This window comes from Trachypithecus francoisi, unplaced genomic scaffold (assembly GCF_009764315.1).
Source record: "Trachypithecus francoisi isolate TF-2019V2 unplaced genomic scaffold, Tfra_2.0 Contig01558, whole genome shotgun sequence".
NCBI classification, from domain to species: domain Eukaryota; kingdom Metazoa; phylum Chordata; class Mammalia; order Primates; family Cercopithecidae; genus Trachypithecus; species Trachypithecus francoisi.
The window spans coordinates 6,802,961-6,819,747 of NW_022681440.1; the positions used below are offsets into that span (position 1 = coordinate 6,802,961).

The window sequence follows — 16,787 nt, forward strand, 5'->3', positions numbered from 1 at the left end:
GGGAAGCAACCTTTGGAGAGGATGAATGTGGCAAAGATGATGGTGACGGCTTCATGGGCTTATCCTTATCTCTAAACTTATTAAGTTGTATACATTAAATAACAGCTTTTGTCAATTCACTTTGATAAAGTGGTTTAAAAACAAAAAGGCAAATGTATGCACCATAAGAATGTACTTTTAAAGTGAGTCTTTCATAATCCATGTTTGATTTAATCATTACCATGTACATATATACCACTAATATAGTTAGGACATGTAATTTTATGTTCTACATATATTAGTTCCATTGAATGTCACTGTCTTTTTGTTTTGAGCCAGAGTCTCACTTTTTTGCCCAGGCTGGAGTGCAGTAGCATGATCTTGGCTCACTGCAACCTCTGCCTCCTGGGTTCAAGTGATTCTCCTGCCTCAGCCTCCTGAATAGCTAGGACTACAGGCATACACCATCATGCCCAACTAATTTTGTATTTTTAGTAGACATGGGGTTTCACCATGTTGGCCAGGCTGGTGTCGAACTCCTGACCTCAAGTGATCCACCCATATCAGCCTCCCAAAGTGCTGGGATTACAGGTGTGACCCACCATGCCCGTCCCCATTTTCTAACTGACCCAAATCTATGTGTTTAAAACTGAATTAAAAACATAGAGTTTGGGCTGGGCACGGTGGCTCATGCCTGTAATCCCAGCACTTTGGGAGGCCGAGGCGGGCAGATCACAAGGTCAGGAGATTGAGACCATCCTGGCTAATACAGTGAAACCCCATCTCTACTAAAAATACAAAAAATTAGCTGGGTGTGGTGGTGGGTGCCTGTAGTCTCAGCTACTCTGGAGGCTGAGGCAGAAGAATGGTGTGAACCCAGGAGGTGGAGCTTGCAGTGAGCCAAGATCACGCCACTGCACTCCAGCCTGGGCAACAGAGCGAGACTGTGTCAAAAAACAAACAAACAAACAAAAAAAAAAACACAGGAGTTTAATCAACCTATTAGATTATTCAGCAACAACATTTAATGCTTGCATTTTTGACAGTACTAATTTAATCTTATTACTTCTCACGCAATTCTGCATTCAATATTCCCAGGTTATTTCAGAGTTGTACATTTCATCCCACATATTTTAAGTAGAAAGTCTTTGCTCAAAACTATACTTTTTTTCTCAAGCATGTGCTTGATGGCTTTATGTCTTGTCCCCCAGCTATACATCTCAATGGCTTTTTAGAGTTTTCTTTCCTGTCTTTTTTGACATGAAGGCTGCCTGAAGGTTCTTCTACTATCATGTCAAGATTGTTTTCTTAGTGGAAAAATGCTGGTATTGACTAAGGAATGAGTAATTTACTGAGGACTGCCCTCCATTCATGTCACTGAGCGTTCTACACCATGTGAATTCTGATCTATTATAGAAGTGCTGCTGTATTAAGAGAAGGATTTCTCACTGAATAATTTCTCTACTATGAATTTCTGGAATTGTGCAAGAGGCCTCATCCACCTAATAAAAATATTTTCACAAATTTCCTGTTTTTATCAGTTACCTGATAATGAATTTTCTTGCAGACACCAAAACTGGTGCTTAGCTGAATGACAGTGCACAGCAATTACAGACGTATGGTTGCTCGCCTGTCAGTTTTACTCATTTGTTTAAAGGATGGCATTTTCACATTGATGACAGGTACAGAATTTTTGTGATGTGATTTCTCCTGTTTAACAGTTAGAGCTTTGGATGAAGACTCCTCCACATTCCTTTGATCTATAGTTTCATTCTCTCATAGTTTGTGCCATACAGCTTAAATACATATGGATTCTCCCTACTTTGGATTCATTTAGGTTGAGCAAAGTGGTAATTACAAATAAAGGCTTTTCCACACTGATTACAGACAAAATGTTCCTGTAGTATGTCAGTCCTTGGGTGTATTTAGTGTTAACGCTATGGTTGATGACTCTTACATATTCATTACTTTTTTAGTGTGAGTTCTCTCATGTTGTCTAAGGTTAAAAAATTTACTAAAGGCTTTTCCACATAGAGGACATACATATGGTTTCTCTCCAGTGTGAACTCTTTTATGAAGTCTAAAGTTATAACTTCTATTGAAGGCTTTACCACATATATTGCATTCATATGGTTTCTCTCCTGTGTGAGTTCTCTCATGTCGTCTAAGGACAGAAGAGTGATTGAAGGCCTTTCCGCATAGGTGGCATTCATATGGTTTTTCTCCAGTGTGAGTTCTCTCATGTCGTCTAAGGTCAGAAGATTCAGTGAAGGCTTTCCCACATACATGACACTCATATGGTTTCTCTCCAGTGTGAATTCTCTCATGTCGTTTAAGCACAGAAGATTCAGTGAAGGCTTTCCCACATAGATGACATCCATGTGGTTTCTCTCCATTGTGACTTCGCTCATGTTGTCTAAGGTGAGAACAATGAGAGAAGGCTTTTCCACATAGATGACATTCATATGGTTTCTCTCCATTGTGAGTTCTTTCATGTTGTCTAAGGTAAGAACATTTACTGAAAGCCTTCCCACATAGATGGCATCCATATGGTTTATCTCCTAAGTGAGTTCTCTCATGTTTTCTAAGGTCAGAGCAATGAGTGAAGGCTTTCCCACATAGATGGCATACCTGTGCTTTCTCTCTAGTGTGAATCATCTCATGTCGTCTAAGGTTAGAACTTTTACTGAAGGCTTTCCCACATAGATGACATCCATATGGCTTCTCTCCAGTGTGAGTTCTCTCATGTTTTCGAAGATCAGAGCAATGAGTAAAGGCTTTCCCACATAGATGACATCCGTGTGGTTTCTCTCCAGTGTGAATCATCTCATGTCGCCTAAGATTAGAATTTTTGCTGAAGGTTTTCCCACACACATGACATTCCAATGTTATCACTCTAGTATGAGTCACATTGTGTGGTCTAAGGGCAGAGCTTTGGATAAAGGCATAATCAAATAGATGACCTTCATCTGATTTACATCTGGTGTGAATTTCCTTGTGTTGATTAAAGGATAACCAGTCACTGAAGGTTTTCCCAAACTTTTTGCTTACAAAGTGTTTCTTTCTCATGTAAGTAATCACATTTTGAGTCAATGCTGTATGTTGAGTGAAATCTTCTCCTAAATCATTACATAGAAAAGGATCCTCTTGAGTATGAGATCTCTGGTTTTTGGAAGGAAATGAAAGACTATTAAAGGTTTATCCACACTCATTCATTCATTACTTCATTCATTTCTCTACATATTAATTCTAGAGTAATCATTCAGTAGTAGATTCCAGTTACACTTGTTCCTGTATCAGTTATATAAACATAGTGTATTATCTAACTGCATGTAGAGAGTTTTTCTGTTGTAGCATCCCAACTGAAGAGCTATCTGACTAGTTATTAAGACTTTATCCTGTTTGAAAGTTTCAGCACATAGTAAAATTTATACAATTGTCCTGTTATAAGGCCTCATATTATGGTTTTGATTTGAAGTTAATGTCTTCACCACATCCAAACTAACTAAAACTCTGCTGGGAGGGCTTTAAGTACAGTCAGGTACCTGTACCAAATTCCAAAGTTGTTCAATGTCCAGGTTTCTATATGGAAGAACAGGGTTTGCATCCATAAAGCTTACCTACCATTGTGCTGATGGTGGATGTGCCCTTCTGATAGGTATGTTGAATGAATGGTATCTCTTGATGTTTAATGTCACCTTCTCTACCTGAAATAAATTTTTAAAAAAGACGCTATATAGGCATTAGGGGAATGAAAATGTTAAATATCTCCAATGCCCATTTGAGTGTGTTTCAGATACACACAGACAGGGAAGGCATGTTAAATTAATGATACTTTAAGAAGAAGAGTATTATAGGAAATTGACTACTGACATTTTCAGCATATAAAAAAATAAAGAAGGCAAGTTAAGGAAGTAAAGGAAAGAAAAATGTTCAAAGAAGAGGACCATTACAAAGGGCTACTATGTAATAGCTTAACTCAAATAAGTACACAAATATCCCCTTTACAAAAGCCAAAGACAATGACAGAGATATACTTGAATAAAAATTGATACCTACAAAGTATAATGTCAATATCTGAGAAATGTTTCCCTCAGGATTTTGCCTACATTTCAGAAACACTGCAAATTTAAGAAACCTTCCAGCTGGGCATGGTAGCTCATGCCTGTAATCCCAGCACTCTGGGAGGCCGAGGTGGGAGGATTTCTTGAGGTCAGGAGTTTGAGACCAGCCTGGCCAACACGTTGAAACCCTGTCTCTACTAAAAATAGAAAAAAATTAGCTGGGCATGGTGGCGTACATCTGTAGTCCTAGCTACTCAGGAGGCTGAGGCAGGAGAATCACTTGAATCTGGGAGGCAGAGGTTGCAGTGAGCCGAGATCGTGCCACTGCACTCCAGTCTGGGTGACAGAACGAGATTCTGTCTAAAAAACAGGAAAAAAGAAATCTTCTTTTGGCAACTGTTGGCCTACTCACTCACTGGCCATGTTTCTCCTCCTCCTATTGAGCACTGCTTCTTAGAGCTCACCTTGCAGTGAGCTTATTCCTTGTGTTGAAAGTTTCTCTACTTGCTCCAAATGGGAAAGCACAACTGATTTGCAGAGCTGTTTGCCTGTTTTTGGGAAAAAGATACATGGATTTTGAGTTCTGTGCTGACAAATGTACAAGGTTATCAGGTACAGGGTAGGCTACTGGGAAGGATAAGTTAGCCACTGAAGGTCAGCCTGGGAAGAGTACCTTGAAGACAACACTGACAGTCCTTTATGAGCAAAAGGAAAACTCTTGAACTTGTTCCCAGACATCAAAGACCAATAATTGCTGATGGTCATGCCTCACTTCAAATACTGATTGCAGAATCCTCAGTATTTTCACTCAGTATTTTCACTGTATTTTCTCACAGTGAGAAATTACAAGTTGTCATAGTGCTTGACATTATATTAAAAAATAATGCAATAAATACTGGCTCCACCAGAACAATCTAGGTTCTGTGCAGAACAGTCCCTATGATAGAACAATTACTTTAAAGAAATCAATACATTTATTTATGCATTCAAAAGCAGTGAATTTTCATAACTTTTCTGAGTTTGGGAGATTGAAGAGCAAGAAGGATGTGAAATTGTGGTCAGAAAGATGACATTCTAGAGAGAGGACAAATCAATATAAGTGAAAAGGAAATAAATGGCTGTCAGGTAATTGTGAGAGTTATGAAAGGATCAAGGCAGAGGTTGAAGTGACAGATGAGAAAGCTGTTCTAGAAACATGTAGAATGAATGAATAAATACCTACATACATAATAAATATAAAGAGACTCACCAATAGAGACCAGATGACTGATGTTCTCCAACATCACATCTTGAAACAGCTTTCTCTGGGATGTGTCCAGCAGGGCCCACTCTTCCCGAGTGAAGTCTACAACTATATCCTCGAAGGTCATGGAATCCTAAAACATTATGGACATTCTACTGCAAACAGGGCTATCTCTGCCAGTGTTCAGTGGAGCAAGATCAAAGTGACTGTCCTAAGGAAGTGTGGGTGGTATGAAAGAAAACTCAAACAGGGTTTGGGGTTCCTGTCACATTGCTTTAAATCTGAACTGGGAATCTGGCTTTCAGATACACTCAAGACATAGAGAAATATAACATGATATAACCTGAAGATTTCCCAATAGACTTCTAAGTATAACTTCCAGATACTAATTATGAAATCTGGACTTGTAAATTTAGAACTAAAATTCTCCTCTCCACCACCTTCAAGAAAATCCATAGACTCACTACAAAGGAGGCAGTATCCACAATTTGTCACATTTTAATCAATACTTTAAGTAGATATTCCACTACAGGACCTCAGTGTCCTCATGAATAAAGACCTGTTATGAGTTCAAAAAGATCCAATGAGGTAATATGTAAAGTGGTTCCTATCTATCATTTTTTAGATACAAGCTACAAATACATTATTTATGAAATGACTGAGAACACTCAGTTGAGTGAACAACTTTCTTTTTTTTTTTTTTTTTTTTTTTGAGACGGAGTCTCGCTCTGTCACCCAAGCTGGAATGCACTGGCCAGATCTCAGCTCACTGCAAGCTCCGCCTCCTGGGTTCACACCATTCTCCTGCCTCAGCCTCCCGAGTAGCTGGGACTACAGGCGCCCGCCACCTCGCCCGGCTAGTTTTTTGTATTTTTTTTTTTTAGTAGAGACGGGGTTTCACTGTGTTAGCCAGGATGGTCTCGATCTCCTGACCTTGTGATCCACCCGCCTCGGCCTCCCAAAGTGCTGGGATTACAGGCTTGAGCCACCGCACCCGGCCGAGTGAACAACTTTCATACAGAACTTGTTATCAGCAGATGCAGCCTCTTATCTCTACACAACTCAGGTATTCACTGTTAATGGATAAGGATGAATGGCTCAGCAGCACAAGCCAGGGGCTCTAAGACTTCAGTACTGAAAGATGGTCTCATCCTGCCATTTCTCATGGTCTGAGGACTTCCTTTCTCAGTTTTATCTGGGACCTCCAAACACCAGGTGATATCATTTGGCTCTGCGACCCCACCCAAATCTCATCTTGTATTGTAATCCCCACATGTTGGGGGAAGGGCCTGGTGGGAGGTGACTGAATAATGGGAGTGAACTTCCCCTTGCTGTTCTCATGCTAGCAAGATCTCAGAAGATCTGCTGATTTAACAGTGTATGGCATTTCCTGATTCGGTATCTCTCTCCTGCTGCCTTATGAAGACGGTGCTTGCTTCCCCTTCCACCATGATTGTAAGTTTCTGGAGGCCTCCCAGTCATGCTTCCTGTTAAGCCTGCAGAACTGTCCAAGTCAGTTAAACTTCTTTTCTTCATGAATTACCCACTCTCAGGTAGTTCTTTATAGTGGTGTGAAAACCGACTATTATGCACTAGGTATGATTCTCTTTTGTTTCTTCATGTTGTCTCTAGATTTAGGGGTTAAAAAAAATCCTTTGATTGTCCTGGTCTCTCCACTTCAAAAATTTCCTCAGAGTTTTAAATTTACTCTGTTTCCTATATTCCATCACTTAATGCACAACCAAAATTAAAGAAACAACACTCCAGTTGCTTCCAGTTATCAAATTTGATCAGAGGTTCATTTGGGGACAAGGGTAATAAGAATTTTAATTTTGTTTTCTAAGTTTTCAAAAGCATACATTCTCTCAAGACATTAAGATTTTTAGAAAGGAAAAATAAATGAATAATTCCTCATTGTCTACTCTGTCCTAATCCTATCTGCTTTCCCTTCACGTTAAACAGCCCTCCCCTAACACCTGAAACACCAGACTAACTGAGCTTGCCTGGGAAAACATCTGCCTTTGTAAGGGCTATAATCTTCTGCTCTCACTTATTTTCACCGCCTACCCGCATATACTCCCAAGCCCACTCCTGCCAATAACATGGGTAATGAGTGAATTTATTTCCCCAACAAGGCCATGAGAGGCTGGTAATGAATGAATGATTTCCCCGAGACTGGATGAGAGAAACAAAATCCTCTCACGTCTTTTCTAAGAATACACAGCCTTAGTAGAGGCTGGAACGAGTGTACTGTTGAAAGGAGATTACTTCTTGATGACTCTTTGAGCCAATGTAACCATTCCAAGCCCTGGGAAATCTTAATTGGAGCTTGGATCCTTGAATGCACTTAGAACATCCATGTTAATAGGATGAATCTGCCCTTAGGCTGGTGGCAGGGGTACAAATTTCAGTAGAAAGAAGAATTTCCCACTTACCAGTGATGGCATTGTACTAGCTCAGCCACCAAATGTATTCCTCTGGGTTTTCACTCACACCATCCAAGCAGTAAGAAGACAATTCTGAGAAAAACAAAAAACAAAACAAAATAAAACAAAAAAACCATGACACTCTAGTTTTGCTTCTAACATCTGTCCAACAAAGCCATTAGCCCCAGCCCAACCAACAAGGACATGCAGTGGGTGGGGGATGAGTTGGGTTGGTGGTTCTCCTCTTCCAGGGTCAGAAGAAGAGAATGACTATTGTTGCTAATAAAGATATAAGTATTTTGATTTTAGACCTAGAAATGTGAAAATCATGGAGTTTCATATGCTACCTAGCCCCTGGAATTCTGAAATGTTCAATTCCCTCTATGATTCCAAATTCTAAGAATCCCTGAATCATGTAGATGTGGTCTCCACCTACAGATCAATCCTGGAATTTCTCAGATTTAATTATTCCTGGTTTGTGTGCTTGCAGGCTTTCTCCACGCATCTCAGCCCTCATGAGCCTCCCTCCATTCCTTCTGCCTTCCGCTGGTCCTCTGTATACACTTCTACTGAATGATTCTGTCTCTTCCACGTGAGGCTTCTAGAAATACTACTCTCTCAAGTCTGACCTTTAGATAAATTCAGCATGGGCCGGGCGCGGTGGCCCAAGCCTGTAATCCCAGCACTTTGGGAGGCCGAGACGGGCGGATCACGAGGTCAGGAGTTCGAGACCATCCTGGCTAACACGGTGAAACCCTGTCTCTACTAAAAAATACCAAAAAAGCTAGCCGGGCGAGGTGGCTGGCGCCTGTAGTCCCAGCTACTCGGGAGGCTGAGGCAGGAGAATGGCGTAAACCCGGGAGGCGGAGCTTGCAGTGAGCTGATATCCGGCCACTGCACTCCAGCCCGGGCGACAGAGCGAGACTCCGTCTCAAAAAAAAAAAAAAAAAAAAAAGATAAATTCAGTATGAATTTATCTACCAAACAGCTTCAAATTCATTTTATGATGGTGGATACCTTAAAAGACACACTTTACAAGTGACATACCTTACAAGAAATGCTAAAGGGAGTTCCTCAAGTTGAAATGAAAGGACACTAACAACATGAATATATGAACATGTATGTGACATTGTTATTTATAAGAAATAGTTTGGTTTTCATCCCCAGTTCCTGGCACACAGCCCCCAAACCCCTGTGATTTCCTAAGTAATAAAGTTGCTAGAAGAAGCTTTTGTTCTTTTTGGTCCTTGACCCTGGTTCCCAATACAGAGCTCGTAATGCATTGGAACTTCATGGGTGATAGGAGTGTCTTTTGTTCTAACAAAACAATTATTATTGGGCTCTAGGATAGGGGGTGATTACCTGAAAGACCAAGACATGATTATAAGCTTGGAACATACACTCCCACCCCCTATCCTCTGGTAAAGGGCAGAGGCTGGAGATCGAGTTGATAACAATTATGCCTACTAGATGAACACTTTGTAAAAATCCCTGAATGATGGGATTCAAAGAGCTTCTGGATGAGTGAAGAGCCATCCACATGCTGAAAGAATGGTACATCCCAATTGCTTGGAGACAGACCTCCTAAAACTAAGACCCTTCCAAAACTTGCTGTATGTAACTCTTTAGCTGGCTGTTCATTTGTAATATTTAAAATGTCCTTTGTAATAAATCAGCTAAGTAAACTGTTTTCCTCGGTTTTGTGAGCTGCTAAACCCTAGCAAATCTAACATAAAAAGGAGTTCTTCCTGGGCATGGTGGCTCATGCCTGTAATCCCAGCACTTTGGGAGGCCAAGACGGGAGGATCACCTGAGGTCAGAAGTTCAAAACCAGCCTGGCCAACATAGTGAAACCCCTCCCTACTAAAAATATGAAAGTTAGCTGGGCGTGGTGGCAGTCACCTGTAATCCCAGTTATTTGGGAAGCTGAGGTATGAGAATCGCTTGAAACTGGGAGGTGGAGGGTGTAGTGAGCCGAGATCACACCACTGCACTCCAGTCTGGGTGAAAGAGCAAGACTCTGCCTTGCTGGGGGGCGGGGAAGGAGTTCTTAGGAACCTCCAATTTTTAGCAAAGTCAGAGGTTCTTCACTTTTTAAAAGATTCTTTTTCTTTTTGCTCTTCTGATTGAATAATTTCAAATAACCAGTGTTTGAGTTCACTGGATATTCCTTCTGCTTGATCAAGTCAGCTCTTGAAACCCTGTATTGATCTAGTTCAGTTACTGTGTTCTTCAGCCCCAGAATCTACATTTCTTTTATTATGGTTTCTCTTTGTTGATATTCTCATGTTGTTCATGTATTCTTTTCCAGATTTTACTTGTCTATCAGTGTTGTCTCACAGCTCATTGAGCTCCTTTAAGGCAATTTATCTTTAATTCTTACCAGGAAATTCAGAAACCTCCATTTCTTTTTCTTTTCTTTTTTTTTTTTTTAGCAGAGTTTCACTCTTGTTGTCCAGGCTGTAGTGCAATAGCACAATACCAGCTCACTGCAACCTCCATCTCCTGGGTTCAAGCAATTCTCCTGCTTCAGCCTCCTGAGTAGCTGGGATTACAGGTGCCCGTCACTATGCCCAGCTAATTTTTTTTCTTGTATTTTTAGTGGAGCAGGCGTTTCACCATGTTGGCAAAGCTGATTTTGAACTCCTAGCCTCAAGTGATCTGCCTACCTCATCCTCCCAAAGTGCTTTGATTACAAATGAGAATCACTGCACCCAGCCAAAAACCTGTATTTCTTTATGGTCAATTAATGTAGATTTATTTTGTTCCTTCAGTCGGGTCACATCTCCTTGATTTTTCAAGGTTGTGCAATATCTCCCAGTCTCACAGAGCTGTGCCAGTTGCCATAACATGCCCTGTATTTCTCCTTAGAACTGTGCTCTGATAGCCTGGGACACTAAATGCATACTTCATTACTCTCCTTTCCTCCACTAGTCTCACATATTCTCCTGGGGGAGAAGTCTAAGGGGTCTGTGCCTTCTACCAGTCTCACAGAACCATGGGGATCACCATAAACCTCCATACAAGCTTCCTCAAAATTCTCTACCTTGGCTTAGGAGTATGGGAGTCACACTGCAGACAATGGAGGTATAAGAAACACATCCAAGACCCCTGTGACCTTCTAAATCTCTATAGGCATCAGTAAAGGTGGGTGCTAGACTGTAAGGCATGCCCATCCTCATGGGCAATCTCAGGATTCTCTAAGTCCTCCAAGGACCCCAGCAATAGCTTATGTGCGCCTGGGCCACCCCTGCCAGCAGGGAGTAGTACTAAGGATGAGATCCACCAATGGCCACAGCTGAGTTATGCCAAATGAGATGTCCAGACCTCACAGTGCCTAGGAGGACAGATGGCAGAAGCTCAGCCAGGCCACGGAGATTAAAACAGTGCTAGGGGCTTAATGTATGTTTTTAGTGGGTCTGCTACATGTCGAGTTTGGATCTGGAGTCCAGCCTATAATCCTAGCAAAAATTAAACACCAAATATGATATTCAAAAAAGTGTATGTGGCTAAAAACATATGTTGGAAATATACATAACTAGAAACATCTAGATTCAAAGAGAAATTGCTAATTGCATAAATATGATAGAGGAATTTAATAACAAGATCATACTTACATAAATTATAAATATAAACTGTATATTTATCTGAGTTCTAAAGACTTTTTTTTTTCCATCTCAGTACACTAGTGGGTATATGTCACCAGTAAAATCAAAGGAGTATTCCAATTACATTCATGATATTAGTAAGTATGATAAATAAAAGTAGCCAGAACCATAGAATTGGGGCTACAGCTGTGATCTTCAATGTAAAATGAATGTAAAACTTTAAAAACACTCATAAACCAAGATAAAGAAAAATAAAACAGGAGTTACTTGACTTTCCAAATTGTTACAAATGTAGTATACATTAATAAAAGTTAGAAAGTTAAAAGAATTTAATAAATAATAAAATAATGTAATGAATGAACAGATTTGACAGAAATCAATAATTAAAAAGTTTTGAGAACAAGATCATGAAACTGAAAAGATCCATGGTGGAAAGAAAAAACACAGGTAAATAAAAGACATTGTATTTATTTAAAAGTAGTAATTTAAAATCTAAGAAATCAGAACAATTGTATTCTAACAGGAATATATGATACATTGTTTAATTTCCATGAAAATACAGTTAAAACTTTCCCTCAGTAATCAGCAGAAAAATCTGATTAGCTAATTTTAATATTTAAGTTATACATCAGAGTTTAACTGAAAAGTGACTTGTGAGAGTTATCACATGTCAAATCACTTCTATCTCCTTTGTAATGTAAATGCTTTTGAAGGAGAAAAATAAGCCTGTCCTCATTAGTTTATTATGCTAATCAAAATGAACATAAATGCAACAATAACTAGAATTTTAACCAACAATTTTCATTAATTATATTTGCAAAAATCATTAATACACTTTTAGCCATTTGGCTATTTATTTTGGTCACCTGGCCATCACTGGTATGGTTAAATAATGCCAGAGCATTGTAAAGTGGAGTTAATTGCAATAATAAAAGGATAATTCCATACTAGAAAATGTATTACTTTCACATAGTAATTTTAAAGATTAAAAACAATCACATCAACCAACGTTTGAAAAAACATTTTCAAATAATTTAAATCTTTAAAAATAATTTAAAATCTTTAAAAATCCTATCAAATTGTGGGGACTAATTATTCTTAATCAATAAAATCTCAACTATATATTCAGGAGTTAACAAAAGGACCATTTCCACTAAAGGTAAGGCTGGAATAAGGAGGCTGGCTGGGGCTGATGCCATTCACCACTGCACATGATGCATGAGGTGGGACCAAAACAAGAGGGAAAAGGAGAGGGACTACAAAAATGGAGTCAAAGACATGAAACTGTAGTTATTCTCAGATGATTTGACTGTAAACTTGAAAAAGTAGAATCAATTCTAATTATCAATACTAATAAGAACATTTAAAAAGTGGGCAAAACTATTCTGAATATGCTGAAATCAGTATTTCCTGTTTAGTAACACTAATCTTTAAACAAAGCAAACACACAAAATCAGTCTCTATTTACAATAGCAAAATATTATGACAAACATTTGAAATAAATTTGTAGGCCCATGGAAAGAAATTTTAAAACTTAATGAGGACATTAAAATGACATGAATAAAGCCTGAAAATAATATTATTAGATTGGAGGACACAGTGACATAAAACCCCAGTGACTGCAGACTCAGGGCAACCTAGACTTAAAAGTCACATATAGTCTTTCACATGTAAAAAATGAGAATTAGTCTCAGTTTTGTCTCAATTTTGATTTTTGGTGAGGATATAGTCAAAATAGTTGTGAAAAGAAAAAAATAAAGATGTCAAATTTCATGTAAATCTATGTTATTTGGAAATTTAAAATAAGTCATATAAATATTCATAATATTAAACAGTATCATAAGTGGACTCAATAAAACATAATATTTTATCATATAAAATATGTCCTGCCTTCCTGAGGAAAACATAAAATCAAAGGGCATGAAGGAAGGATTTTGGTTTCGCTGCAGAAACATAATAAGACACCTAAGCGTGTATTTGTGTGTGTGTACATACAAGTAAACTACAGAATATAAAATAGCATCTAAAATACATCAAAAATGAGTCACGCAGAAAAATTCATTTTACACATACATCTATAAAATAATAAAATGTATTCAGCCTCACAATTACTTTGTGAACTGGAAATAATAATGAATTGTCATTTTATCCAAATCTACAAAAAACATACATACAGTATCAAGTTCTGGTTAAAGTTGCAGATGAACTTTATGTGGTAGTTAAGAGTATCTACACAGTTTGTGGGCTGCATCTTGCTATAATATATTACAATATAAAATGTACCATTTATTTACTCTGCGATCAAACCCCCAAGTTACCCCAAGTGGAGGAACCCTCAGACATTTGCAGATTCTTTACAAATCTATGAACATCCAAGTCTCCTTGGAACAGACGTGCTGTGAACAATTTCTAAAACTCCCTCCTGTTAGACACTTAGGTTGATTCCATTCTTAAAGCAATTACTGAATAAAACACACTCCATCGTGTGGATGAAATGCTACCTTAATTTGTCATAGCTATCATTTTCTAAACTCTTCCTTCTAATCCAAATCATTAATATTTTGAGGCTAGATCAATACTGATTCATTGTTTTAAGCTTCAAATGCATTATACAATTGGGCAGAACAAATTTCCTCTCATTAATCTTCTTTTCCAGGATTTGTCAGGTATTCCCAGCATTAATTCACTACTAATATACACAGTGTTTCTAATCATGGTCAACAAGATCTGACAGTGCGTCATCCCTAAATGATCCATACTTGCCTCACTGCCATTATGTGGCCCACTTCCCATCTATAATCCATGTCTGGGTGTGAAGGCCTTCCCATATGATCCCCCAAATGGAACTTCACAAGTTCGAAATCACTGGGTCACAGTGTGATACTGTGAAGATGGGATGAAGTTAAGGGAAGGCTGTGGGTGAGTTAGGAAATGTGTTAGGCAGAGTCAGAGATTACAAAATCCTAAAAACAATATTTAAGGAGGGAGATGACAAAACAATCAATGAATGATATGACTTTTTCCAGTGAAAGTGTCATATCTAATTGTTCTCCATTTTTCTTCTCTGAGCTTCTTTCTAAGGCAAGATGTGTCTTGAGAAGTCCTTGCTGAATGTTAGGAACATGCATTTCAGGACTTCCCATCGACATACCCTCTTTCTTTACCACAACCACATATATGGGGGCATAACTCAACATGTGTAAAAGACAATCTTCTGCTTTTCACTGAACCTCCAGGAATTCGGGACAATAAACTTCTACAAGGAGACCAACAGGTGAGTTTTTCTGCCCCTTCCTTCATAACACCCTTCTTCCCTAGTAAAGTCCACACACATTCTTACACGGCAGCTGTGGGTATATGAACTGGTCTGACCCCTTTTAGTCACAGAGCCTGAAGTCTCTGCTAGTACCTGCTGAGCACAGGGTCATGGGTGAGAATGGGCAATGCTTTTTCTTTCTCCGGTTCCTGAGCTTCCCAGGCTCTCTCTCACTTCTGGATCCTGAATACCCAAATCTTACTGCCCTTTCGCCTCCAAGCTTCCTTCCCAGAACCAACACCTCCTCCTCATTAGAAAGACACCTTTGTTCTGTGCTTACTTTAAAAAGTCTTGCTCTTTCCCTATCCACTGCCTTATGTCACCATGTGTATGTCTTGGGGCAGGTGGAAAGGTGAACAGAAGCCAGTAGAGAGTAACCAGCACCAGCTTCACAGGAATGACATGATCTGGATGCGATAGTGGCAGTTTTCCCTTAACATCCCTGTCCCCTAAAGATTTGAGATCAAATTTCACACTCTTAAGTAACAGCAATTTGTCTTTCACGGTTTTAATCATATTGATTAAAAGCATTTGTCTTTTCCAGAACATCACATTAAGTCATCCAAAAATATAAAAATTAAAACGATGTAATTATTGGCAATGAAAAACATAAAAGGTGAGCTTTCGAAATATCTTTGAGCTATTTATTCATTATGGACACATGGAATCTGTTGGAACAAAGTTCTAGGACAATTCAGCCCATCCTTCAATAATTGCAGAAAACAGCACAAAGAAAACTTGATACTTAGTTGGAAATTTTATCCTACAGTCATTAAATACAGAGAGCATATAAAGGAATAGAGGAAGATGTTGAAAACTAAACTAACTCAAATCATCAATATTCTTACGAAGTGCACACTGAATTAGTGTAAAAGTATTTACTAAACAAAAAGTATTTTCAATACATAATTAAGACTGAAAACTATTGTGGCCTCATAAACTGAACCTGACACAACAAATTTAAAAGGGAAACTAATTCGGAAATCAGAAAACCATCTAAAGAATTTGGGAATTAGGCTTCTGTTGCCCCCTCTGCTACTGACGGTCAGGGCCCCTCATTGTATTCTGTCCTCCACATCTCTGCTGATTCCCGTTTTGTCTATTTCCATTTACCCCACTACTACTTGCTCAGGTCACTCTCCTTCATTCTCAATGTTTGTTCAAATTCCTCAGATCCATCCACTTCCCATCTAAATTTCCCTCCCCTTTTGTCCCTCGCTGGCCCTACCTCCCTCTTCTCTTGTTTTCTCCTCACTCTCCTGCCCCACCTCGACATCCACAGCGATGCAGTGAAGAAGTCCCTGCCAAGGAAGAGCCCACTTCTCAGTGGGACACCGGGAAGGTGACCGCTAGTGGGAGGTGACTGTGCAGAAGGACGCGGGCTGTCACAGGACTGGGCAGGTCCCTTACCGCAGTCCCGGACTCAGCGTCCTGTCTGAAGCGGTCACCCCGAAGCGGGGGGCTTTGCGGAGACGTAGGGCCTGGCGGAGGGAAAGATGGGGAGGCATCTCAGGGAGGACTGGCGTCTGCCAAATCCCAGGGCTGCCCTGAGCGGCCAAGAGGGGTAAGGGTGGGGACGACGGGAGACAAGCCACGTGCCGAATGGGGACCTAACGCGGCGCGCGATAGGATGGGCAGATGGTGAAGAGAACTAGGGTCGAAGGGCCGGACAGGGGCGACCTCAGTGACGGAACAGGACACAGACGCAGATCTGGCAGCTGAGCGACAGGCTTCGGAGCATTTCAGGGCGTCGCGGGGCTCCCCGCCGACAGTAGGGCTGTTGCCGAGCCTGTGACGTCCGCGGAGACCCACAGACCCCGGGTTGGGAGGATGGCGCAGGAAGGGTACTGCGTGGCTGGGTTTGGGCACAAAAAGCGGAGGGCACTCACCCGAGCGGACCTTGGCTCCGGAGAATCCGTTTCCGGGTCAACAAAAAAAGTCGCGCGAAGGGCGGGGCCAGTACGTGCCGGGCGGGGAGGGGTAAGGCAGACAAAAAGGCAGGACCGGGCGGGGGCGGGGTCTCGGGCAGGGGCAGGGCGCATACTGAGCTCCCGCCCCCGCCGCGTGCGTTTCCGACCCGGCCGGTTTTTCTCCTGGGCTGAAAGCGCGTCCGGTTCTGTTTGAGTGCGTTCGGTGCACCGTGGGGGCGCG

The 16,787-nt window shown here is 40.3% G+C and overlaps 2 protein-coding genes and 1 pseudogene across 12 annotated transcripts in view; 1 reads left to right on the top strand and 2 right to left on the bottom strand.

Annotated features, from left to right (window-relative positions):
- Nucleotides 1–981: 981 nt before the first annotated feature.
- On the bottom strand, nucleotides 982–16,778 carry ZNF596 (zinc finger protein 596). Of its 10 annotated transcripts, XM_033178020.1 has the most exons (9): nucleotides 16,526–16,776; nucleotides 16,047–16,117; nucleotides 15,865–15,937; nucleotides 14,084–14,203; nucleotides 7,722–7,805; nucleotides 5,293–5,419; nucleotides 4,508–4,591; nucleotides 3,604–3,686; nucleotides 982–3,141 (listed from the first exon to the last, which is right to left on the bottom strand). In XM_033178020.1, exons 5-9 carry the CDS (start codon nucleotides 7,731–7,733, stop codon nucleotides 1,933–1,935), a joined length of 1,515 nt encoding a protein of 504 aa, XP_033033911.1. In that variant the 5' UTR covers nucleotides 7,734–7,805; nucleotides 14,084–14,203; nucleotides 15,865–15,937; nucleotides 16,047–16,117; nucleotides 16,526–16,776; the 3' UTR covers nucleotides 982–1,932. The 10 variants fall into 10 exon arrangements, with proteins under 10 accessions (XP_033033911.1, XP_033033901.1, XP_033033926.1 ...); XM_033178010.1 differs by lacking the exon at nucleotides 15,865–15,937; XM_033178035.1 differs by lacking the exons at nucleotides 14,084–14,203; nucleotides 15,865–15,937 and having other exon boundaries at nucleotides 16,526–16,777.
- Nucleotides 15,267–16,377, bottom strand: LOC117063663 (annotated as a pseudogene). Its single transcript, XR_004429026.1, has 2 exons — nucleotides 16,342–16,377; nucleotides 15,267–16,287 (listed from the first exon to the last, which is right to left on the bottom strand). The product of XR_004429026.1 is annotated as an uncharacterized LOC117063663 (transcript).
- The window catches only part of LOC117063666, a 29,947-nt gene continuing 29,626 nt past the window's right edge, over nucleotides 16,467–16,787 (top strand). Inside the window, exon 1 of the mRNA XM_033177502.1 lies at nucleotides 16,467–16,599. Within this exon, the coding sequence (XP_033033393.1) occupies nucleotides 16,467–16,599 (133 nt within the window). The remainder of the gene's footprint in view (nucleotides 16,600–16,787) is intronic.

Excerpts from the sequence above, each read along its gene's own strand:
- ZNF596 (XM_033177991.1), bottom strand. Across the intron at positions 4,592-5,292 it reads CAGTCATCTGGTCTCTATTG|GCAAACAGCTCTGCAAATCA; the intron begins GTGAGTCTCTTT and ends TCCCAAAAACAG. Across the intron at positions 3,687-4,507 it reads AGGAATAAGCTCACTGCAAG|GTAGAGAAGGTGACATTAAA; the intron begins GTGAGCTCTAAG and ends AATTTATTTCAG.